Source organism: Orcinus orca, chromosome 20 (genome assembly GCF_937001465.1).
Source record: "Orcinus orca chromosome 20, mOrcOrc1.1, whole genome shotgun sequence".
Taxonomy (NCBI): Eukaryota; Metazoa; Chordata; class Mammalia; order Artiodactyla; family Delphinidae; genus Orcinus; species Orcinus orca.
In genome coordinates, this window is record NC_064578.1 from 48843385 (window position 1) to 48869048 (window position 25664).

Genomic DNA, 25664 nt, shown 5'->3' on the forward strand with positions numbered 1-25664 from the left:
CCTCGGCGGTGAATTAAGGACAGGAGCGCGCCAGAAAAGACAAGTCCTGATTGGTCAAAAGCTGAGCCAATCATGATGCTCCTACTCCCAGCAACAGACATGTGACCTGGTTCTGGCCAATACCAAATGAGAGGATGTCTCCTGGGGGCCGGTGGGAAAGATTTTATTGTATCTTAAAGAGAACTAGCAACAGGTGATCTTTTATTCTGCCTTTGGAAGCTGTTGTTGGCCCATGTGGTATCCATCTTGGACTGTGAAGGGATTCTGCCTCAGAGTTCGACCTGCTGAGGGCGGGGAAGGGAGATGCAGAACCTGGGTCTTTGGTGTTATCACCGAGCCACTGTGTTAACCAACCTAGAACTGCCCTCGTTGGAATTCCTGCTACATAGGATAATACATGTCGGATTTTCATATCATTTTGAGTTGGGTTATCCATTTTTTGCAACCAAAAGCATCTAAACTGATACTTTGGAGGCTGATTTTCTCACCTGGGCATAGTCCTGGCTCAATTAACCATGAGATGGGGTGAGGAGCGGCAAGAAGGAATGTCTATTAAAAGGTTTTAAAATGTGAGATGAACATTAAGGGGAAGGGCCCCACCCACGACCCAAGTAAGACTTGAAGACTGGAATTGTCACCATTGTGGACTTCTTAAGTTTGCAAGAAGACAAGAGATTTTTCAAATGCAACTCTCTGAGAAGCGAGGCGATTGTGTTTTTCCCAAGATTTGGGATAGCGGAATGTCACCATTAACATCCAAATGGGTTACAGCTCAAAGTGACAGGTTATTGAGTCCAAAAGACTGGCCTGGGTTCACAGCCATCCTGGAACGGCTCAAACTAAAATTTTTACTTTTCTCTCCTACTTCGTTTCTTCATTTTGATGGATGCAAAACGTTGCATGCCTCGTGTTCTATTTGTTAATGATCATATTATTCCCATTTCCTTTTACATTGTAAGTTTTGACCATATTGAAGCTGTTTCTTTGTTCTCTTAACACGAAAAAAAAGCTGGGGGGGCGGGGGGGGGGAGGATTGCAAGACTGCCTTGAAACTCTAGGCTGTTCTAACTGGTAACAAAAATCTCAGCAACAAGAAGGAGAAAATATTCCCTCTTCTGCAGCTTACGGAAAGCAGAGACTTTTTGCCTCATGAAATTCTCCTTGTAAATGTATTTCGAATAAAGGAGTCTTATAAGAAACCCAGACTTCAAAAATTGATGTTTGCTGCATCCTTTGAAAGCCCTCATTAACCTGCTGTATTCGTTTGCTAGGGCTGCCTTAATAAACTACTACAGGCTAGGTGGCTTAAACTGCCAGAACTCATTGTTCTGGTAGTCCAAAGTCAAGGTTTTAGCAGAGTTGGCTTCTCCTGAGGCCTCTCTTTTTGGCTTGCAGACGGGGGACATCTTGCTGTGTCCTCAGATGACCTTTTCCCTGTGTGCACTCGCATCCCTGGTGTCTTTTCCTCTTCTTATGAGATCACTGGGCCTATTGGATTAGGGCTCCACCCTTATAACCTCATTAAGCTTAATTACCTCTTTAAAGAACTGTCTCCAATACAGTTACTTGGGGGTTTAGGACTTCAACGTATGAGTTTGGGGTGATACAATTTAGTTGCTAATACCTCCCAAATCTGGACTGGTTGTCTTAATAATAATCTGTTGCCCCTGGTAATAATATCTACATTGATACTCCCTTTTCCTGAAAAGTGCAAAGACCGGTTTTCATTGTCACTTCTCTCTTTCTCCACCCTCATGGAGCTAAAAAGAACACCCATAACTCTGCTAGGTCCTTTTATTTAAACAAATAGTGTTGTGTCATTTAAATTAATGTTTTACCTCCTATTGCTGTATGGCTGTGACTGAAAACAGCAAGGTAAGAAAAATTGCTTTCACTTAGGAGATGCTATTTCACTTGTGTTTTATATATATCGGGAGGATAGATCTGGTGCTGTGACATTCTTGTGCATATTATTTGACTTAAGATTGGATTAATTTAAATTGGCTGAAAGGGATAGACCCATGCCAGAGAAAGACAGCTGGGTGCCCTCTGATGGAAAAGGTAAAGGAAGCTGACTCTATCAGACCCCACAACCGCAGAACTGAAACTGCAGAACTGACCCACCGCGGGAGCTGCTGCCTCCACCATCACAGAAAGGTGGGGAATCAAAAAGCTGTTACTACAGGCATACAGATATTACACGTTCAGTTCCAGACCATTGTAATAAAGGGAATATCACACTAAAGCAAGTCACAGGAATTTCTTGGTTTCCCAGTGCATATAGAAGTTATGTTTACACTATACTGGAGTCTATTAAGTGTGCAATAGCATTATGTCTAAAAAAAATGCACACACCTTAATTTAAAAATACATTATTGCTAAAAAGTGCTAACCATCATCTGAGCCTTCAGCCAGTTGTAGTAGCAACATCAAAGATCACCGATCACAGATCTCCATAACAAATATAATAACGAGAAAGTTTGAGATATTGTGAGAATTACCAAAATGTGACACAAGAGACACAAGTGTGCAAATGCTGTTGGAAAATGACACCAATTGACTTGCTCAACACAGGGCTGTCAACCTTCAATTTGTGAAAAACATAATATCTATGAAGCGCAATAAAACGAGTAGGCCTGTACTGGAATTGTCAGCTCCAGAACCACGTCACATTTGCTGGATTCACAGAGATGAGAGCCTCTCAAAACGCACAAAGCCAGTCACTTGTGGTACCTCAGGAAAAAAAGAGCAGCCCGTCCGTGACTGTGCTTGCCAAAATTCATGGCAGAAGCATCATAAGCAGAACCTCCATTTCACTTTCACTTTCCAAATCTCATGCAAGTATGTCAGATTGACAGAAATATGGCTTCAAGGGGAGTGAGGAAGTGTAGTTTTAGCTGTGGTACTGGAAGGCACGTCAGAAGGGGGAAGGCTCCCATGGTGAGCAAACGAATCCACAACCCAAAACCCCTGGGACATTTTCTCTTCAGCTTCCTACATCCACGGGGAAATCCACTTCTGGCCTTTCCCCTGCGTAGGTAGGGCCTGCTTTGCAGAAGAAGGTCCAGATGACGTCTGGTTTCTTCGCACGTATTTTTCTACCAGCAACCGGGTGGAGATTTAAGATCTCAGTGAATATCACCCCTTGTCCTCGCCTGCAGGCAGAAACAATTGAGAGAGAGAAAGAGATGCAGGAGTAAGCAAGAGAGAGGATAACATGATGGATTTATTACCTGAACGATAAGCAATAGCAGGGAACATGGCCGAGTCCTGTGACCCAATGGGTTTGCCATCACCTCCCCCTGCTTTCTGCTGCCCCCCAAACTGAACAGCTTAAAATTTAGCTGCGTGTGACAGATTCAAAATAACGATAGCTTAAATTACACAGAGATGTATTTCTCTCTCCTGCAACAGCCCAAGCTGGTGGGCAGCTCTGCTCTGTGAAGGTGCCAAGGAGCCTGGGCTCTTCCATCTTGTTGCACTTGTCCCCTTGGCCCAGGATGCCAACGCACTATGTCCCCACTCTAGCCAGAAGAAAGGGAAAACGAGAAAGGGAGGCCCTCTTACTTTAAGGGCATCACCTAAAAACTGCACCTCTGCTCACATCTCATTGGCCAGAATCTGGTCACATGGCCACACTTGCTGCAAGGGAAGCTGGGAAATGTAGTCCTTATTCCAAGCAATTAAGGGTCCAGCTAAAATCTCTTTAACTGAAACGAAAGAGGAGGCTCATAGGTCAGCTGTGGGGGCACCACTAGTTTCTCTTCCTTATAAACTTACCTCCGATAGGCTCTTTATCACCTGGCAGGAGGCAACAGACCAAAATATACAGATCCAGAAACAGAGAGGGACACAAAACAGGACCAAAAACAGAGCCACGCAAGCTTAGTTTCCTCTCCCAGACTCATCAATCTCATAATAACAGGAAGGTGGGGACAAAAGCCGGGAGCCTTACTCTAACTCCACCTTTCTAACTGGTGTGCTGTTGGCTTTTCAGGTGAGACAAGTCTGTGTTGTATGGGACAGTCCCACCTATTACTGCAGGATCTTTACCCCAATAAATGTCAGTACTGTTTCACCCTCAGGCGTGTGACAACCAAAATGTAAGCAGATATTTCCAAAACCCCTGGAAGGGGCTGTGGATGCCTCTGACAGATATCAGGACATCCTTCCATGGAAATGTGAAACATGTGGAATAAGGCTTTCCCCACCCAAACTTAGCCCCTGGTGGGACAGGGAGTTCTTTTGGCTCTCAAGCTGCTTTTTTTTACAATTCTGTCCAGAACTGCCCAGCATTGGCTATTTGTCATGTTATTAATAAAATGATGCTTTACTGCTCCCCTCCAACACACCATCACACACACACATACTCACACACACACGGAGCAGGAGAAATAAATGATGCTATAAGGACTCAAGGAGCCAAGCAAACAGGATCTGACCTTGTGCCTCATTGTCCTGAGGATGGGAGGAAGGAAGCGAGGCTGGCTTGGGGTGAATGTGACTTACATCTGTGTGACCTTGAACAATTTATTTAACCTCATCCATGTATCTCTGTTTTCTCATATGAAAAGACGAAAACAATAATAAGGATGTTAGAAGGCCCAAGTGACTTTATTTTTTTAAATTTTATTGGAGTATAGTTGATTTACAATGTGTTAGTTTCCCAAATGACTTTATCTCTTTTAATATTTATTTCTTTGTTTATTATTTATTTTTGGCTGCGTCGGGTCTTAGTTGGGGCACACAGGATCTTTCCTTGCGACACACAGGCTCTCTAGTTGTGGTACACAGGTTTAGTTGCCCCATGGCATGTGGGATCTTAGTTCCCCGACCAGGGATTGAACCCTAGTCCCCTGCATTGGAAGGCAGATCCTTAGCCACTGGACCATCAGGGAAGTCCCCGCAGATGACTTTAAAAGATTGTTGTGTATAATGTTTAAGATCACAGACTCCAGAATCTGGCAGCTGGATCTACCCAGCCATCCACCAGCTGTGTAGCCTTGGGTAAGACACTTACCCTCTCTGTGCCTCTGTTTCCTCCTTTGTAATAGGAAAATGGCAGCACCCGCCTCAGAGGGCTGTTGAAAGGATGAATGAACTAATATTTGTAAAGTGCTTAGAGCAGTGCCCCACTCAGAGTTGAGTTCTCTGTAAATGTTAGCAATTGTCATGCCGCGATTATTTCCTCCAAGTGGGACTCGTGTATTTTTTAAATTAAACTCTCGACTTCATTCTAATTTCACCAATATTTCCACTAACATCCTTCTACTCTTTCAGGATGCACTCAAGATACCATATCACATGTCGTTTTCATGACTCCTGAATCTCCTTTGTGACAGTTTCTTAGTCTTACCTTGTTTTTCATGGCTGTCATAGTTTTGAGGAATACTGGTCAGATATTTTGTGGAATGTCCCTCAATTTGGGTTTGTCTGAGTTTTTCTCAGACTGGAGTTATGGGTTTGTTGGGGGCGGGGCGGGGCAAGAAATACCATAGAGGTGAAGTACCCTTCTTATCACATCATATTAGGAGCTACATAGTACTCACATGACATCACTAGTGACGGTAGACTAAGCTATTTTTGTTTGTTTGTTTGTTTGTTTGTTTTTTGTGGTTACGCGGGCCTCTCACTGTTGTGGCCTCTCCCGTTGCGGAGCACAGGCTCCGGATGCGCAGGCTCAGCGGTCATGGCTCACGGGCACAGCCGCTCCGCGGCATGAGGGATCTTCCCGGACTGGGGCAAGAACCCGCGTCCCCTGCATCGGCAGGCGGACCCTCAACCACTGCGCCACCAGGGAAGCCCTAGACTAAGCTATTTGACCCTAATGAAAGAGAAGTGACTTATTGGATATTACATCTTCCATTTGCATTCTTTCTTCCTACCTAAGCAGTCAATCCCTTCCCCAAGTTAACTATGGACTCGATGATGGTTTGTTATGATTTCTACATAATTTAGCTATTTCTTGGAATATAAGCAAGGGTTTATTTTAGACTGTAAAGGCAAGCTACGTACATGACTGTTCCTGGCCTTCTTCTGTTTTTTAAAAAACAATTTAAAAAAATTTAATTGTGATTTTAAAAAACCCTCATGATACAAAATTTACCATCTTAACCATTTTTAAGGTACAGTTCAGTAGTGTTAAGTATCTTCACATGGTTATGCAACAAACGGGCTCGTGTTCTTTTTGTGACACACGAAAAATTTACACAAGTCATGTGGACACGTTTTATTTTCATCATTATGTTTTTATTTTCATCTGCATTCATGTAATTGGCATATAAGTATAAAATTTTGTGAATGTTACTGTTTAAAAACTGAGTTGAGGGCTTCCCTGGTGGCGCAGTGGTTGAGAGTCCGCCTGCTGTTGCAGGGGACACGAGTTCGTGCCCCGGTCCGGGAAGATCCCACATGCCGCGGAGCGGCTGGGCCCGTGAGCCATGGCTGCTGAGCCTGCGCGTCCGGAGCCTGTTGCTCCGCAACGGGAGAGGCCGCAACAGTGAGAGGCCCGCGTACCGCAAAAACAAAACAAAAAAAACAAAAAACAAAAAACAAGCTTCAGCTGCTGTTACCCGGATAAAAGAGAGTGAGTACTGGTGGAGCAGAAACCACAGGGTCCTCAACCAAAAATGCTTATTAATCATGTTGCAAATACTTCTTTATTACCCATCAGTGGTCCCCTGGCCTGGCTAGTTGGTGTAGCAGAGGCCTTCAGAAAAATCATAAAAGAGGCAGTATGGCTAATATTAATACAGACATAACCACGTCACTTGATAATGACTACTTTTAGAGACTCACGGGGGAGACTTTGCCCCAGGGTGAGGTAGAACCTGGACATGTCTGGGAGAGAAAAGCATGAACTTCTGAGTCAGATCTGAATTCAAATTCCAACACTCTCATTGTACTCACTCACTCACTCATTTTTTCATGCATTTGCTAAGGGAAATTAATTGGGCACTCATGACGTGCCAGGTACCGTTCTAGACCCTGAGAAAACCGTCATGAGCCAAACAAAATCCCTACCCTCCTGGATCTGACATTCTAGCTAGGGAGGTGGATGTGGGGGATAAGAGACAAATAATAAACAAGTGGACAAAGAAATAAGTCATTTCAGATAGCAGTAAATATTGAAAAGAAAAGAAACCAGTGTGTCTTGCTAGCAAGAAGCTAGGGGGCTGATTTGCAGTAGGTATTAGGGAAGGCCTTTGTGGAGAGTTGATGTTTGATTTGAGACGGGAATAATGAGATGCAGTCAGCCATGAGATGATCTGTGAAAGTCTCCAAGAGGGAGTAGCAGTGCTAAGGCCCTGAGGTGACCCGCTCCAAGAACTGACAAAAGTCATTGTGAATAGCTCTGTGACATTAGGTGAATTACTTAGCCTCTGTGCACTGCTGGAAAATGAGGAGGATCATACCAACCCCTCAAGGTTACAATGAGGATTCAATCAGACAACAGCTGTAAGACGCAATAGCTAGGGCCTGTGCACAACAGGTGTTCAGTAAATATTAGCTATTATTTGGACAATATTATTATTAACTTAAGAAGGAAAGAATGGGCCTGGATGGTAAAAAGGATGAGAGAAAGAAGTTTTTGTGTCTTATCCTTCCAGAATCCAAAATTCAGGATACAGTATGAGCAAGGCTCTGAGAAGGGGCTTCTGATCATGACTCCAGGACATCCTAGATACCAATATTAATAATAATTAGCATTATCGTAATCGCTACGGCCATTCATTGGGCACCTACGACATTCCAGACACTCTGCTGGGTACCTGATGTCCGTCGGCCCCTCTGCCCCTGGGGTAGGCACTGTTATTAACACCCCCATTTTACAGAGGCTCGGAGCCAATAGTCACCAAGTCTGGAGCAAAGCCGGGAGGCCAGCATGAGGCCCAGACACCGCCAACCTGATGACCTTTGGCCGGTCGTTCCTCTGATGTGGGGTTACAGGGGCAGGACACTTCTGCCCCACTCTCCATCTTCACCATTCTCCCGGCCTGGAGGGGCTGGGAGGAGGCAGAGAGGAGAGCCCCTTCTCCAGGGACCCCGCCCCAGCCTGCTCCCCACCCACACTGCCACCAACCCAGCGCTAGAGAAGAGTGCACACCTGGCGGTGACTTCCCAGCCCACAGCTGGAGCCCGGGACCTGGGGAGGCGGAGGTTGGGCCGGGAATGGGCGGGGCCAGTGCGGGGGCGGGGCCAAGGCTGCGTACTTGACTGTGCGCTCTAGGGGACCCCACTCCCGACAGGGCGACTTCCCCTGAGCCACCGCAGGACGGAAAACGGTATGAGGTGTCCTCTGGGCGCCGCCGGCTCCGGCCACAGCCCTGCCTGGAGAAGCATGCTTCTAACAGGTGCGTGAGAAACAGGGTCTGCACCCACGGGTTGGAGACAAAGAGGGGATATCCCCGGGGGGAGCCTTTATTCAAATCAGAGACGCCCCCACTCTGAGCTCTGACTCTGGTCGGTTTAAAGCCCATGCAGCACGGGTGCCCGACGCACAGGAGCTCTTGAAATCCCCAAGAGGCCGTGCAATTGATCCCTTCTACAAAGGAGGAAAGTGAGGCTCAAATAGGGGTGCGGTCATTCGCTCAAGAGCACGTGACTGACAAAGGCAAAATCAGAATTCAGGACCCCATCCCAGTCCCTTTCCACCAAAGCACCGTGCCTCACCCTAGCTATCCACATCTAATAATAATTTTAAATAATAAGAACAACAATAATAAAATAACAATCATAATATAAAGAGGTCATTGTGACTGAGTACTTCTACATGTCAGCCTGTTCTAAGTGGCTTTCTTATAGTAACATTTAATTCTTAACCCCATGAGGCAAGAGCTATCTGATCCCCATTTCATAGAGTGAAACTTAGACACAGAGAGGTTATGGGTCCTCCCCAGGCCACACAGACTGAAAGTAACAGAAGGAGGACTCGAACCCGGATGGTCTGGCCACCAAGACCACACTTTCCAGAGACCACACACATCTGCCTCTCAGAGAATAAATGAATTGCCTCTTTTTCCAGGTCTTAAAAAGTCCAGTTCTGTGTCATTTCAAAACCCCGCCCACAGTTTAAGGCTTCACCTCCTCTCCAGCTCTGGCGTGGGTCAGACTGCAGCGGAGACATGGTGGCAAGCGGTGGGCCTCGTTCCTATTTCTCTCTGTGGGACCCAGAGCTGAGGTCTGTGCCCACCCCGCCCCCAAAGGCCATGCGCAGGGGAGAGGAAAGCAAGGAAGGGGCAGGAAAGTTTCGACTTGGCTGCTGTAGTTGTAAGGTGGGGACATGGCCTTCTGTGTGGCTGAGGCATGATGGTTAGATCTTTCTGGGTGAGGAATCCACCCAGCAGGTCGTCTCCCATGGGGCTCTTTGCCAGGACAGCCTCCAGCCGGCTCCCTTCAGAGGCATCCACACTGGCTCAAGGAAAACTCGTGAACATCTTTGTTATCCCACCAAACGCTGGAGGCGTGGGCCATTTCCACCCAGCCCACTCCCCCTCCATCCCTCACCTGGAGACTTTGAGGTCTAAGTTCCCACAGACTCCGGAGCACACATCTCCAGCTCTCCAAGAGGTTTCTTTGGGGCCTCCCTGACTTGGCAGGAGGTGGAGGAAAGCCCCCAGCCCCAGGGGGCACCCCCAGTTCATCCTCAGCTCTCCCCCCAGGAAGCCTCACTCTGTGCTATCCCCTCCTCTCCATGAGCTCTCGGCCTCCCTTCCCAAGGCCTGGCGGTGGCAGAGCAGCTGGTGCAGGCAGAACTGGTGACGGGTAACCCCTGTTAGCTAGACCTTAGTTGGGAATGGGGAGCTCTTAGCATCTGTTAGTTTATTCTCAGCCTCTGGAACCTCTGGGGAGATTTTGAGACAATGGGAGAGTCAAGTGTGACATTGTGGTGTATTTATATTTATACTTATATTTATACATAGTGATTCAGGGAGTGTCCTGGGCTCAAACGGGGAAAAATTGAATAGAGACTTTTCCTCATTTGATGGAAGATTAGAGATGAAATAAAATAGCCACGCTCCTGGCAAGTAAGAGTTCTGGAACCATCTCTATGGTTCCAGCTCTGAAATTCCATATATATATATTTTACAGGTATTATATATAAGGTATTATTATGGTATATATTGTATATATAGTATATAGTGTAGTATTTATAGGTATATATATGGTATTATTATAGTATATTTATATATATATATTTTATAGGTATTATATATATATTATTATAGTATATAAATCTTATATGTAAGGTATATATGATATTTAGGTATTATATGTATTTAATACCTAAGTTAGACTGTCCTGAGCCCTGAAAATTCATAATCTAATTGAATCTCAGGCACTCAGTTGGTTACCATCAACCACCCTCCTTGATGAGTGGGAAAACTGAGGCTCAGGGCCCTGAAGAAAGAGCAGCCGAGTCAGGGTTATGAACCCAGGCCCAGCGGCCTCGGAGTCTATGAATGAAACCATGACTTTATATCAGCTGGAGTAAGGATTGCTAAGATGTGGGGTTTTCTTCTTAAGATGCCTTGAGGACACTCCCTGAATCACCAGGCACCTGCAGCGGTGTCAGGGTCAGAACTTGATAACAGAACACGGACTGCGTGACCTGGGATCTTCCCCTTCCATCATGTATTCAACAAACACCCCTAATGCCTACTCAGGGCCCAGCCTGTGCTGGGGACACAGCTGGGGACACAGCAGCCCTGCCCTCCTGGGGCTCACAGTCCAGAGAGAAGACAGACCCGTCCCCAGACAGTGATGACCCAGAATGGGTGGGGCAGGAATGGGTTGGGGGAGGGAGACCCAGAGGAAAGGGCTCAGGTCTGAAGCTAGGAAGGTGGTGGTCAGGGGAGGACCTTTCAAAGCTGTCAAAATCAAAATAGGACCTTGGAAAGATATGACGTCAGCTATGCAAATTGCATCCCTGTGCTCTTTGTTTCATAAGACCGTAAGACAACAAACTTTTCTATCAAGATAGAAAAGCAAAACCTTGAGCAGCTTCTTGGGTATAACACTTTATTCCTGTCACTTTGACAAGAGCTTCCATTGCCCCATCAAGTCAATTAAGGTCCCTGCCCAAACACTGTATAATAGTATCTATTACCAGGCGCACCTGAGGGTCAGGGAAGATTTCAGAAGGCGGGATGCCTGAGCCAAAACTTGAATCACAGCTTGATAAAGAGTTGGTGCGGAACAGCATTCTAGGTAGGGAGAACAGCACAGGCAGGGGCCTGGAGGCTAGAGCAACTGCACGGCGTTCAGTTGGACTGATGCACAGGATGAGGGAAGAGTGGAAAACGGAGCGCAGAGATGTAGCAAGAGTGACAGGTGAAGGAGTCTGCACTATGTCCTGAGGGCACTGGGGAGCCATGGAAGGTTTATGAGCAGGGGGAGTAGAAAGGTCACACCAGCTGCCGACTCAGAAAAATCAATGGAGGTGGGAGGTGGGCAGTGAGCCTGCCAGAAGACCCTGTGGTGAGATGACTCCTAACTCTCCACTTATGACCTTGGCTCTGAGACTCATGCTTGCTGTGCCTCAGTTTCCCTGCCTGGAAAACAGTGCCAACTTCTGAGTTGTTGAGAGGGACCACACACACACACACACACCCTCCCTGGGCACATCACGTTTGTACCTGATGATGCCGCCTGCCCTGGAAGATGTTCTCTCTGGCCACGGCTTCTCCTTCATTTACCCAGAAGAGAGCTGAGGTTTCACATTTGTTCTGTAAGTGGGTATTTCTGATCCTTAAAATGTAACAACTTATCATGTGTTTTTTATCTTAAAAGGCACATTTACGGTACTTGCAAGTGTGGAGGCAAGAATGACAATAATGATGAAAAGTATAATGAATGTCCAGCATTGATCTGGCAGTCACTTTGTTAGTGCACTAGTCTAAGCACTTTCCAAGCACTAGATCGGGGCTTCTGAACATCAGCACTACTGACATTTTGGACCCGATGATGCCTTGTTGTGCGGGCCCGTCCTGTGCACTGCAGGATGTTTAGCAGTATCCGTGGCCTCTACCCACCAGATGCCAACAGCACACCCTCCCAAGTCGTGACAACCAAAAAGATTTCCAGACATTGTCAGTGTCCCCTGGCAGGGGGGTGGACTGGGGTGGGGGGGATCGTCCCCACTGAAAATCATTAGAGACATTATTATTCTCATTTTATAGATAAGGAAACTGAGGCTCAGAGAGGTTAACTAACTTTCCCAAAGTCACCAGAGCTAGTAAGTTCTGGGACGTGCGTGCCGGCAATCCAGTTCTGGAGCCTGCCATCTGGGGTGTGTGCATTTGTGTGTGCAAAACAATTAAGAGCCTAGTTTATACTCTCTTATTTCATTTATTCAGATTTTACTTAATTTTTGAATGGGTTATACATTCCCATGGTTCAAGTCTCAATGATATATAAAAAGGCCTTGAGTGAAGTCTCTGTCCTTCCCCACCCACCCAGTTCCCCATGTACCTTCCCTCCCCCCCACCTCCCGCATACAGATAACCACTATTTTTTTTTTTCTTTTTGCGGTACGTGGGCCTCTCACTGGTGTGGCCTCTCCCGTTGCGGAGCACAGGCTCCGGACGCGCAGGCTCAGTGGCCATGGCTCACGGGCCCAGCTGCTCCGCGGCATCTAGGATCTTCCCGGACCGGGGCACGAACCCGCGTCCCCTGCATCGGCAGGCGGACTCTCAACCACTGCGCCACCAGGGAAGCCCAACCACTCTTTTTATATATCCTTCCAGAGATTCTTTATGTTTACAAAAAATGCAAATACATATTTATTTTTCTCCCATTTTTACACCAAAGATAGCATACCATATAAGCCGCTCAGCAGCTTGCATTTGTATCTTAACTACTTACCTTGGTGATCTTTGAGTTCTTCCTCATCCTTTTGTAGAGCTGTATTGTTCCATTGCGTGAATGGACCATAATTTACTTAATCAGTTCCTGATGGATGGGCAGTTGGGTATTTCCAATCTTCTGCCATTATAAGCAAAGTGTGGCACATAACCCTGTACCTTAGTCATTTCATACTGGGAAAGTGTATCTATAGAATACATTCCCTGATGTTTAATTACAGGGTCAATGGTCATGGGGATTTTTTCATCCTGAAAGACTTTGCCAGACTGCCCTCTACGTGGGGTTGCACCAGCCCTGTGTTTCCTTTTGCGCTCAGCCTCACCAACACATGTCATCAAAATTTGGGATTTCTGCCAACCTGAGAGATGAAAAGTTTTATCTTGGTTTGTTTAATTTGCATTTCTCTTACTATGAGTACAACTGAACATTCTCCCTATGTCGAGAGATATTTGAATTTTCTTTTCTAAGAACCGCCAACCTATACCTTTTGTACATTTTTCTGTTAGGTTGCCAATACTTTTCTTTTTTTTTTTTTTTTTTGCGGTACGCAGGCCTCTCACTGTTGTGGCCTCTCCCGTTGCGGAGCACAGGCTCCGGACGTGCAGGCTTAGCGGCCATGGCTCACGGGCCCAGCCGCTCCGCGGCATGTGGGATCTTCCCGGACCGGGGCACGAACCCACATCCCCTGCATCGGCAGGCGGACTCTCAACCACTGCGCCACCAGGGAAGCCCAATACTTTTCTTACTGATACCTAGGAGCTCTATATACGGTAGTGAAATGGGCTCTTCATCTGTGATATCAGTTGCAGATTATTTTTCGTAGTATGTCATTGTCCTTTTGACTTTGTGGGGTTTTTTTTGTTAACTTTGCAAAAGTTTCTTTTTATTATTATGTCAAAATTTTCAGCCTTTTATGACTGGAGTTCATGTTCTTACTGCAATAGTCACCATTCTAGTGAGAGGCAGAAGAATGGGGTGGGCAAGTGCATAGGGTCTGGAGCCAGACTCCAAGGGTTTGCCTCCATGCTCTATGCAATATGGAAAATTAGGGGAAATGAGAGAAACAGGGATGGGGGATACACTGGACAGTATCGTTTAGTGGCTAAGAATTTCAGCTGCCTGGGCATGGATCACAACTCAAATGTTTATCACTTACGAAATTCTGAAAGAACATCTTAAATTCTCTGAACCTCCATTTCCTCATCTCTGATAGGGGTATAATAGCTGTATCAGTCAGAGGTGAGGCAAGACACAGATGGTCCACTCAAAAGGAGTAATGAGGAGAGTTTAATAGGGGGACTAGGCAGGGTATAGGTAAACTAACATGGGATTTTGCAGCACCCAGGGGCTAGCAACAGCAGGAAGCTATTACCTCCCCTGGGCTAGAAGCTGTAAAAGGAACAGCAGACCCCCAAACCCCAAAAGAGTGGTGTATGGACAGGGTCACCCAATAGGATCTCTAATAGAGGGACCTACTGAACCAGTGCTGACGCAGCAGGGAGGGAGCTGTGGGACCAGTTACCTCAAGGTCACTCCCTTCAGCCCTCCTGTCTTCCACCAATGCTCCCATTGGCAGAAGCCAACCAGAAACAAAAGGCGAGGGATCCCCAGAGATGCAGCTCAGGGAAGTCAGCCTTTTGGGGAGCAGAGCAGAGCAAGATGGAGGGCGAATCTGCGTGACATCCAGCATAATAAGTGCCTTGTGGGGCCGATGTAGGAATAAGTAAGATAATATATGTTCAGCATTTTAGACAGTGTCTGGCTTGTAGGAGGTTCTTAAGGAATGTTCCTTTTTACTTCTTTATTATTATTATTATTATTATCACCGTTGTCGTCATCAACTCTGATGGCCCTCATTCTCACCAGCACAGGAAGGGTTACTTGCTGGGCCAGCATCCTGCCTTTGATCCCATGGCTTCCTGCTCTCTCTTCTCCCTCCCACCCCCTCCAAGGCAGCCTGCTGGTATTCTTCACCTGCTCTGCCTCCTCGGAGCTGCCCTCTTCTGGGTCTCTGGACCCCTTGACCGAAGGAGCCGATGCCCACCTGCCAGTCCCCAGAAGCCTCGATGGGGTTCTGTCTACTTCTTGGTTCCGAGGGCACGAGGCCCAGCCAGAAGCCATGATCTTCTCCCCTGAGGGCCTCCCAGGGCCCGGCCACACTGGCCGGGAGACGCTGGATACCCAAGGCAGCCTGGTCGTCAGAAATGTGACAACTCAAGATGCAGGCAGCTACACCGTGGTTTTGGAAAGCAGCAGGGGACGCAGGAGTGTGATGGCGCAGATACAGGTCCATGGTGAGCGGGGCCCCATGGCGGGAGGCACCCGGTTCTCAGTCAGCAGTGCCCATCGGGACCCATTCTGTCACCAATCCTCCCTAACAAACCACCCCAGAACTTAAAATAGCAACTGTATTTTCAGCTCAGGATTCTGCTGAACAGTTCTTTTGGTCTCAGCTAATTTTAGTCGGGCTCCCTTACGTTTCTGCAGCCAGTTGGGGGAAGGGATTGCGTAGGCACTGGTCCAGGATGGCCTCCTTCCCATGTCTGGCAGTGGCCTGGCTGGCAGCTGGCGTAGTGGGAGTAATTGGGCCACGAGGCTTCTCATCCTCCAGCAGGATAGCCTAGGCTTGTTCACTCAGCAAAGGATGAGAAACAAGAGCAGAAGCTTCAAGGCCTCCCGAGGCCCCGGCTCAGAACGCGCACGCCATCGCTTCTGCCACGTTTTTATTGGCCAAAGCGAGTCACATGACCGGCTTTGCTCCAACGGGAGGGAACTAGGCTCCGCCTCTTGGTGAGAAAAGTTGCAAAGTCTCCTGGCTATTTCTTTGTCATCTATCACACTTTCCAACAGATATTCATTAAATATTTGTTCATTATCACTTGGGGAAGGCCAAGGGTCTCTGGTGGTAGCCTTCAGAACTCACCTCTGGTTTTTTTGTTTGCTTTTTCGGGGTTTTTTTGCAGGAGGCGGGCCTCTCCCCTTGCGGAGCACAGGCTCCGGACGCGCAGGCTCAGCGGCCATGGCTCACGGGCCCAGCCGCTCCGCGGCATGTGGGATCCTCCCGGACCGGAGCACGAACCCGCGTCCCCTGCATCGGCAGGCGGACTCTCAACCACTGCGCCACCAGGGAAGCCCTCACCTCTGTTCTTATGAGCTATCCAGCTCTGGACTTGCACTTTCACACCTGAACCAGAAAAAACAAGCCCTGAGGTTAACCAGAGCCATCGTCCTTAGAAGGTAGTTTAGAGACGTATTAATCTACTAGGGCTGCCACTCCAAAATACCACATGCTGGGAGGCTTAAAAAACAGAAATCTATTTCTCACAGTTCTGGAGGCTGGAAGTCCAAGATCAAGGTGTGGGCAGGCGTGGTTTCTTCTGAGGCCTCTCTCCTTGGCTTGCAGATGACTGCCTTCTCACTGTGTCCTCACATGACCTTCCTTCTTTGTGTGCACCCCTGGTGTCTCCCTGTGTGTCCTAGTCTCTCTTTATAAGGACATCAGTCAGATTGTATTAGGGCCCACCCTCACCGCCCCATTAAAGGCCCTATCACCAAATACAGTCCCATTCTGAGGTACTGGGCATTAGCACTTCATATGAATTTGGAGTGGTGGGGGCGGGGAGGGTAGGAGCACAGTTCAGTCCTATAATAGTTAGGGTTCAGATTCTGGTGTGCTAATAAAGACCCAAAACAACAGTGTCTTAAATAAGATAGAAATTTCTCTCTCTCACGTAGTTGTCTGGCATGAACAGTGTAGGGATGATGCGGTGGCTTCAGGGTGGTGGGACCCAGGCTCCTTCTAATTGTTCTGTCCTCACTAGGTTCTATCCTGCCTGGGGGACCCAAGAGAGCTCCCATCACGTTTGCATTCCAACCAACATAACAGGAGAGGAGAAGGGGAGGGAGGATGCCTTCCTCTTATGGCCCAACACAGAGGTTGCTCACATCCCATTGGCTGGGAACTAGTCACATGGTCATACTTAGCTATAAGAGAAGCTGAAAATGTAGGCTTTATCCTGGGCAACCATATACCTAGATAAAATGTAGGATTCTGTGACTAAAGGAAGAAGGGCAGAAAAGATGGAGGGAGATGCCAAAGGCGGGGATATCTGAGCTGGGACCTGAAGCCTGAGCGGGAGTGTGCCAGGTGAAGAGTTGGGGAAAGTGCTCGTGCAGAGAGACCAGCCAGCGTAAACACGGGAAGCATGAGTGAGTGGCTCCAATTTACTGAGCCCTCCCTATGGACCAAACGCTGGGGGATTTCACAACAGCACGAGAAACAAGATGCTCTAAGCACCACCCCCCTTGCACAAGTGGGGAGACTGAGGCTTGGAGAGGTGACATCCACAGCCTGTGGTCACGTAGAAGCAAAGGGCCAAGCTAGGATTCGCACCACTCTCTGTGATCCAGGAGCTCATCTCCTTCCACGCTGCCTCTCTAGCCCTGCGACATCTCTCAGGTACAAGCAAAGGTGGAGAGAGGCGGCTAGGAACCGCGCTTCTGCACCGGGTTTTTTTTTACCTCCACCAGGACATGTAAGGGCTGCTGAGGTCCATTAGTCTACATATCTGTGATTTGAAGGCCAGGTCTTCTAAAAGCCCACCTCCACACCTGTGCCTGTGCCGTTCTCTGCCTGGTGCTCGTGCAGGCTCTGAAACCGGAACCGCCTGCATTCAAACCCCTGCTCCTTCGCTTACTAGCCATGTGCCTTTGCAAAGTGACTTCCCATTTGTGTGTTTCAGCGTCCTCCTCTGTAAATGGAGTCACTGTAGACTCTCCCTCGTAAGAGTGCTGTGAACAACAAATGAGCTGTTCACGCCAAACGCCTAGAACAGTGCCTGGCACAGAGTAAGCAAACGTTCACCATGAGTTTTTCAGGGGACTTGACCTCTTTGAGCTTTCGTTTTCCCATTAAAAGGGGGATAACAATAAGACCTACCTCATAGCGTTGTTGTGAGGATTAAATGAGTAAATCCAGTGGCTTCTGAGCTTTTAAAATCATGACCCACAGTAAGAATTGCATTTCATATCATGACCCAGTATGTCCGTATATCCACACACCACCAGTCACTGAAAGACAAGTGTCATAAGATAACAATTATTGCTATGAGTAATGCATTCTGATATTTTCTATTATATTTCATTTCATGTTTTAAATGCTGGTTACACCCTACTAAATGACTTCACCCAAGCATGGGTCTCATTCGCAATATAACAAGCCAGTAAGATAACAAGCTATCGTCAACATGTGTTTAGAATGGTGCTTGGCTCGTAGTAACAGCCCAGTCTAGGTGGCTGTTACATATTGATTCTTGTTTCCACACCTGGTGGGCTCTTTGTCCTCCTGCAAGGCTTAGCTCAGGCACCACCTCCTCCAGGAAGCCTTCTGTGAGCTCTCTGGTTGGACTGAAGTTTTTTTCCCTTTTCATGTTGCACGGAAGTTGGAAATCATCTCCGTGTGGTGGTTCCCAGCACTCATCACGACATCAGATTCAAATCCCAGGTATGCCTCTCTCTCTGACCATGAGGCCTGGCCCTAAGCACCCCCAGACCTCAGAGTCTTTCACCTGAGAAAAAAAGAAAAAAAAAGAAAAAGAAAAACACGAAAAGAGAACTATGGTGAGGATTATATATGTTCTCTGTAAGGAGCCCTCCCAGCAGCCAGTGGCTGAGGCCCCAAGCCTTGGAGGTCCCCTTGACCCCTCACTCTCTCCCACCCACATCCAATCCATCGGCAAGTCCTATGGGCTCTGCCTGCAAAATGATCCAGAACCCAACAGCTCCTCCTAGCTCCTTGGCTTTTATCCTGGCCCAGCTGAGGGCAGGGGAGCTGGGGTATTTATATACCAGCCCGCGTCAGTCGCTGTGGAAGGCTGCCCCCCGGTGTGCCCACCCTCCAGCACTCTGGCCTGTTGCCTCCATGGTCAGAGCAGGCTCTGGCAGCTAGCAAAAGCCCTGAAGCAACAGATAGAGTGTTGGCAGTTGAAAGGGCTGAGGGTGAGGGTATCAACAGCTCTGCTACATCCAGCGTCTGGGCACAGACCAGGCACTCCAAACACATTCGCTGGTGAATGAATGAGTGGATGAATGAATGAATGAATGCCTCTGTGGTGAACAGAAGACGTGCTCAGCCTCTCTGAGTGGTCTCCACCCATGTGATCTTGCTCCCTGTTTGCACAGCCAACTCTGATGGGGTGCTGCCGCTGACATTCCCGGGGAATACACAAGGTATCCTCCGGAGTGAACTCAACTACTCAGTGATTCTGCAGTGGGTGGCTTCCATCGAACCTGAACCTGTGCTATGACGGACCTTCAATGGGCATCCTCGTGGGATCGGGGAGAGGCTGATTATCCAGAGGTTGTCCTTGGAGGACCTGGGCACCTACGTACGCTTGGCCGAGGATAGCCAGGGAAAGTATTTCTCCCAGCCTGTGACTATCACGCTGCCACGTGAGTACCCCACCCTCACCCCGGACCCTGTACCCTTGCTGGTCAGTGGCCAGCTTTCCTGATTCCACTGAGCCACATTCTATGCTCAGCCCCCTCTGATACCCTTTATAGCCAAGATGGTATCTCATTCTTTCATCCTCCTGGCAGAGTGGGGATTACTAGCCCATTTTACAGATGAGAGGCTGCAGGCCAAAGACATAAGCTCTCATGAAAGCTCAGGGCAGGATCTGGAGCCAGCTGCCTGGGTCCCGGCTCCAACCATCTGCTGGCTGGGTGAATCTGGGAAGCCTCTTCACCTCTGAGTCTCAGCACATGCCGGAGAAAAAATTAAGGTGATAATAGAATGAGTGGTTCCAAGCCTGGGCTTTGGAATTTGAATTTTGGCTCCACCACTTCCTGGCTGTGTGATTTTGGACCAGTGCCTTGACTTCTCTGTGCCTCAGTTTCCTCATCTATAAAATTGGGAAAATAACAGTGCCCACCCCAAAGTGTGGCTGTGAGCATTCGATGAGATAAGCCGGTGAACAGCTTAAAATAAGAGTGCCTAGCACTCTGCAACACTAGTGAGTGATCAATAAACATGAACTAGTATCATTGTCATGATTAGTATTATCCATATTATTATCAATTTTGTGCCTGTCACGGAGGCTCAGGAGGCAGTAACAAGAACAGTCAGTTAACTGGGATTAGAAAAGGGGTTTGGGAGCCCGTCAAAATGGGGTTCAATTCCTGTCCCTGTGCCTTCCTGGCTGGGTGACTTAGGACAAGTGACGTCCCTTCTCTGAGCCTCAGTTTCCTCCTGTGTATAATCAGAGTGATCGTGTAGACCTCCGCCAGATTGCTATAAGGAACTGAAATGGTGTACGTGTGAGGCTAGCAGAACACCAGTTAGCAGGTGCTTTAAGAATAGCAGCAGTTACCGTGCATATTATTTTTAGTATTTCTGTTCGTGGAGTGAGCTGGAAAGAGACAGAGAAGCTGCCAGTGGAGAAGCAGGGAGGCATGTAGGCCGCGGGGATCACATGAGCAAAGGTCCAGAGCGTGGAAAGGGCAGGGATAATGGAACGCCTGGCTTGGCTACGTTCCTGAGACCTGTCTCTCTCCCCAGCCAGGGTTCAGTGGGAGCTTCAGGATTTGGTTCTGAGGTGATTTCCTGGGAGAAAAAAAGGGTAAAAAATGTAAATCTTGGAGCACCTGTTGACCCTGACACATTCATTGAGAATGATAATACTTCCAAGACCCCGTTTCCTCACTCATCAGCTGTTCAGGAAATGTATATTGAGCACCTGTTGTGACTGGCCCATGCTGGGCAGTGCTGAGGGCATCTGGTGACAGAGACAGTCCTGGCCCTGGCCTCACAGGACTCCCAGTCCAGTAAGGGACAGACCTGTCCACAAACAGTAATGACCAGAGTGGGCAGGGCTGGGGTGGGGGAGCTCAGAGGGCTGTGAGACCCAAGGAGGTGCCTGACCCAGCAAGGGGATCAGGGCGGGCTTCCTGGAAGAGGGGGCATCTGAGCTGATACTAGGATACATAGGAATTGTCCAGGCCAAGGGAGAGAAAATGGCATAAATGGCATTCCAGGGGCATAGACAAAGGCCTGGAAGTAGGAGAGAGAGGGGAGTGAGCTTAGAAAATTGAGTAGACTCCAACAGGGCTTGGTTATAAAGGTAGGGGGTGGAGAGAGATGAGACTGGCCAGGTGGCAGGGCCTTGAAGGCCAAGGCGAAGTCCTGGGGAGCCACGGCAAGGTTCTGAGCAGGGGAGGAATAGGGTCAAGTGTGAACTTTAAAAAGACCCCTCTGGCTTCTGTGTGGTGGGAAGATGGGTCGGGGAGGGACTGGGACAGGAGAGCGGGGATGAAGCTGGGGTGGAGACCCGGAGGACGGGGAGGAGGTGGAATGGTGGGAGTGGGGGGTAGGGAGGGAGGGTGTCTCCTCCAGTCTCTCCCCTTCTTGGTTCCCAGAAGCCGTCGTGGATCCCACAGACCCTGTGCCCATCAAGCCGAACCCTACCCTCTCCCCATCAGGAAGCTCTGCCTTTGCCCTCACTGCGGCCGCACCTGTGGTACTGGTCGGAAGCGCGGTCTTCACCATAATCTGGAAGCTAAGGTACCTGCCTTCCCTCCTTCCCATCCAGTCAGCCCCCACAAGGTGCAGAGCTCATTCCGCAGCAAGACTGAAGCCAAACCAACTGCCTCGTCCCAAGGAGCTTAAAGCTCATTCGGAGAGGATGCCATTGACCCCTGATGTGCCCATCCAACTCGTCAGTTCCCAAAGTGGCCCCAGGGGCGCAAAGAGACAGGAGAGGTTCGGAGGTGTGTCTTTGCCACAATGAGGGCAAAGGCAGAGCTTGTTCATCCCTTCCTTTTTGTCAAAGAGGAAACAAAGGCTGAGAGAGAACTGTGCCCCAGACCGCACAGCTGAAGAAGCATTCGAACCCAGAATACTGCCTCACTCAGTTCTAGCCCCTAACCTACGCTGCCTCTTTTCCGTCATTAACAATACAAGCCTTTGCAGCTGACATACTAAGGAAGAGAAATCTGAATGTTGAAATGGTTTGGAAAGGCGCTGTGGACCAGCTGGGAGGGACTGGGGCCAGGTCTCCTGTCCATGAGTGCCGTGTGGAACCTTCTAGGGGTCGGGGAGGGCCAGGCTGCTGCTGAAGCAGCCACATCGTCTTCGTCCCTGTGGCTCTCATTTCCTGGGCCCTCAGTAAGTGCCAGGAGCCCTCAAGTCATGGCTCTCAGGATGGGTGCTGTTCTTGTCCTCATTTCCCACATGAGTAGAACCAAACCTCAGAGAAATCCATCAACTTTCCCAAAGGACATGCCGCTGACAAAGAGCTGACCCTGAATCAAACCCAGGTCTGACTCCAAAGTCATGTGCTTAGAGGGGAAAGGCGAGAAATCGGGCTGGTGTGAAAAATCCTCACCCAGACCCCCTGCAATCCCTCCCTCCATGAGCGGCAGGAGGGGTCACTTCCTGTCCTCCCCGCCATCTTGGCCAATACCTATTATGGCAGACCAATGCTGACATCATCCAGAAGGAACCAGCCTTGTCCAATCAGCTGTGACCTTGGAGATGAGGTCATGAGGACAAGCATGGCTTGCCCCAGTGGAGAGGGGCAATCTTCAGAAAAGAGGGGTCTGGGCTGGGAGGCACCCTACACACACGTCTACGATACTCATCAAGGGCCAAGAGAGATCCCCGTGGTTTATAGTGAAGGCCATGGACCCTGAAGCCAGGTCCCTTCGGTTCATCCCAGCTCTGCCATATGCTAGCATGTGGGACGACTTTGGGTGACTCGTTTAACTGCTCTGTGGGCCATCAGTAAAACAAGGATAACGGTAACATAATACCTGCCTCAAAGGATAGGTGTGTGGATTACGGAAGATGGTGGGAGTAAAGAACTCTAAACAATGCCTGGCACGTGGGGAGCCTTCAATGACTGTCAGCCACATGTATTATTATTATTGTTTTTGTTATTATTAATATTTATCTCTCTCTCTTCACTGTAGGTGTGGCTGACAAAGAAGAAATGGCTGAACCGCTTTGGGTTTTTTTTTTCAGTTTAAATAAATTGAATAAAAATTTAAAAAACAAATAAATGAATCTAGACAAAAGGAGCTATTACAAGCAGATCTTAATCATGAATTTTTATGTGGTACTCAAAAATACTAACAGCTATTTTACAATGGCCAGTTTCAAAAGATAAATTTTGTGGAACACATGTGTATATTTCTGTTCAGTATATAATTAGTAGTGGAACTTCACAGTTATAGAATATGTATATCTTCAGCTTTTATCACTGCTCCCAAATTGTTTTCCAGTCAAATTCATTGTATTTTCATACAATGGGTTCCACAGTGAAATACTACATAGTAATGGAACAAATTTAGATAAATCACAAAAACATGAAATCTCGTAAACACAGCTACAGGAGAGGGCAGAAGTTATACTACCATTTTTAATAATACAAGCATTACCAGGAACTCACTAGCGGTCCAGTGGTTAGTACTCTGCACTCTCACTGCTGAGGGCCCAGGTTGGATCCCTGGTTGGGGAACTAAGATCACACAAGCTGCATGGCATGGCCAAAAATAAAACAAAAACCCCCCCTACTCTTTGCTATTAGAAGACAGGATATGTGGGGTGGCAAAGAAAAAAAAAGGAGTACAAATGTGCATCTGAAGTGTGGGCACCTATCAGTCCAACAGGTGATACCAAGAAAGAGTGTGGGGAGGGGAGAATCCTGGGGCTGGGGACAAGATGAAGGCCCTGGGAGCTCCATTTGAGACCTCCTCCCTCCAGGTTTTCTGGTCATTTTTCTGTGGGATGTTCCCATCTTGTTGAGAGCCCCAGGGACTGCTTTTGTCTCCTCTTGCCAGCTGCCAACACTCCATCTCCCCATCTCACCAAATCCCTTGGAGCACATAAACAATCAGTCCAGATTTCTTAAAACTCTTGTGCTGCAACCAAAAGAAACTCACTGAAGTAGCTCAAGAAAAAAACACAAGGAAGATTTAATATACAGATCCAGGAAGAGTTCCAGGAATCCAAGGGTGTATCAGTCAGCACTTGCTATGTAACAAACTACCTGCCAAAACTTAGTGGCTTGAAACAACAGCGATTTATTTAGCTACAATTCTATGAGTTATCAATGTGGGCTGGGCACAGCTGGGCAGCTCTTCTGGTCTCTGCTGGGCTCACTTATGCATCTACGGTTGGTTGGCAGGTTACCTAGGGCCTGTCTGGACTGGGATAGCCTCAGCTGTGGTAACTAGCCATGTAACTGACTCTTCCATGTCATCTCTCATTCTCTAGCAAGCAGACACAAGCATGCTCATGACAGAGGCAGGATTCCAAGAGTGAGGGCAGAAGATGCAATGCCTCTTAGGGCCAAGGTTAAGAACTGGCAAATTGTCACTTCTGTCACATTCTATTGCTCAAAGCAAGTCACACGACCAGCTCAGATTCAATAGGTGGGGAAATGACCTCACTTTTTGATGGGAGGGGAAGAATCTGTGGCCGTTCTTGCAATCTACCACAAATGGCAGGACACCATGGTCAGAAAGCAGGAAAGCTACTGGAACCAGGATAGTTGCTTGCTGCCTCTCCCAGCCTCCCACCCCTCAGCCCTTGTAATCCTCTTCTCCAGGAACATGGAATTCACAGTTCTCTGTCTCGCTCCGTAGATGGGCCGTCGATGTTTCTCCATCCATGTGGAGAAAGGCACCATCCCATAGCTTGCAAATCCACAACACCCCTGTTCAAAGAAACTGCCCAACTTAGCCAGCATCCCTTTGCCTTATCTCTGACACCTCTGGAAAAGGTATCTGATTACCTTACTTTGGGACAGTTGTCAACCTTGGTCCCAGCACTGTGGCTGCAGTGGGGAGCAGAGGTGTTTTGTACAATCAGAGGTCCAGGGGATCATCCCCATTTGTGAGGGCTCAGTGCTCAGTAAAAAGTGGGGAGGTTTTGCCTTGTAAGCTGGGCAGACACCCCAAAATATTCTTCTACATATGAAGCTTATTTTTGCTCCTTTTCAAAGAGAAAAAACCTTCCAAATGCAGAGAAGTGGGGGAAAGTGGTCTCAACCCCCAGAAATCCATGGTACATTTGTAAATGAGATCAAACACTTTCTTTCACTGGAGAATCCTGACAGGTGGCAGGCAGAGGGTACTCACTGACCCTACGCAAGTCACTTACCCGCTCTGAGACTCACCTGCTTGAAACGAGTATGAATGAAACTCATGTGCAGATATGTCTAACATTTGAGGAACATTCAGTGCTTCTGCGACACACTACCATGTCAACATAAAGGCACCTACAATATCATTACGATTAGCAATAATAGTAGCAGACCTGAGTTCAAATCTTGTCTGTTGAGGGCTGTCCACGTGCCAGCCACTACACTAGATTCCTTATGTGATTCATATGTTGTATGAATCTGCACCCGCTGCACCCACTGAGGAAAGGAGAACTACCCCCACTTTACAGACAAAGAAGGTGAGTCTCAGAGAGGCTAAGTGACTTGCCCCAGGGTCATACCATGGTGGGGCTGGTCTCCAAGCCAGGCTCCCTGGCTCTGAAATCCCTGTTTCCAGTCATTCCACTGCCCCGTTGCTCCCTCCCTAGAGCTGGAGCCCCATTCCCATTCTCTCATGGGCCCCCTCACGTCCTATGTCAGGGAGGTGTCTTTGTGCTCATGTACATAAGATAAAAATGAGGCACAGAGAGGGCAAGTGACTTGCCCAAGGTCACACAGCCACATTTGATGACAACTCAAGTCTGCCCAATTCCAAAGCCTGTGCCTTAGACCAGCGCTGTCCAAGAGAACTCT

The 25664-nt window shown here is 48.1% G+C and overlaps 1 protein-coding gene and 1 long non-coding RNA gene across 2 annotated transcripts; one reads left to right on the plus strand and one right to left on the minus strand.

Moving 5' to 3' along the window:
- Window positions 1-1905: 1905 nt before the first annotated feature.
- Window positions 1906-18735, minus strand: LOC125962774 (uncharacterized). Its single transcript, XR_007474498.1, has 2 exons — window positions 15345-18735; window positions 1906-3155 (listed from the first exon to the last, which is right to left on the minus strand). It is a non-coding gene; the product is annotated as an uncharacterized LOC125962774 (long non-coding RNA).
- IGSF23 (immunoglobulin superfamily member 23) lies at window positions 6543-22931 on the plus strand. The gene is given in 4 exon segments (XM_033430773.2): window positions 6543-8354; window positions 14820-15161; window positions 19048-19317; window positions 21283-22931. Coding segments are annotated over 4 exon segments (1050 nt in total). The 5' UTR covers window positions 6543-8287; the 3' UTR covers window positions 21654-22931.
- The last annotated feature ends 2733 nt before the right edge of the window (window positions 22932-25664 follow it).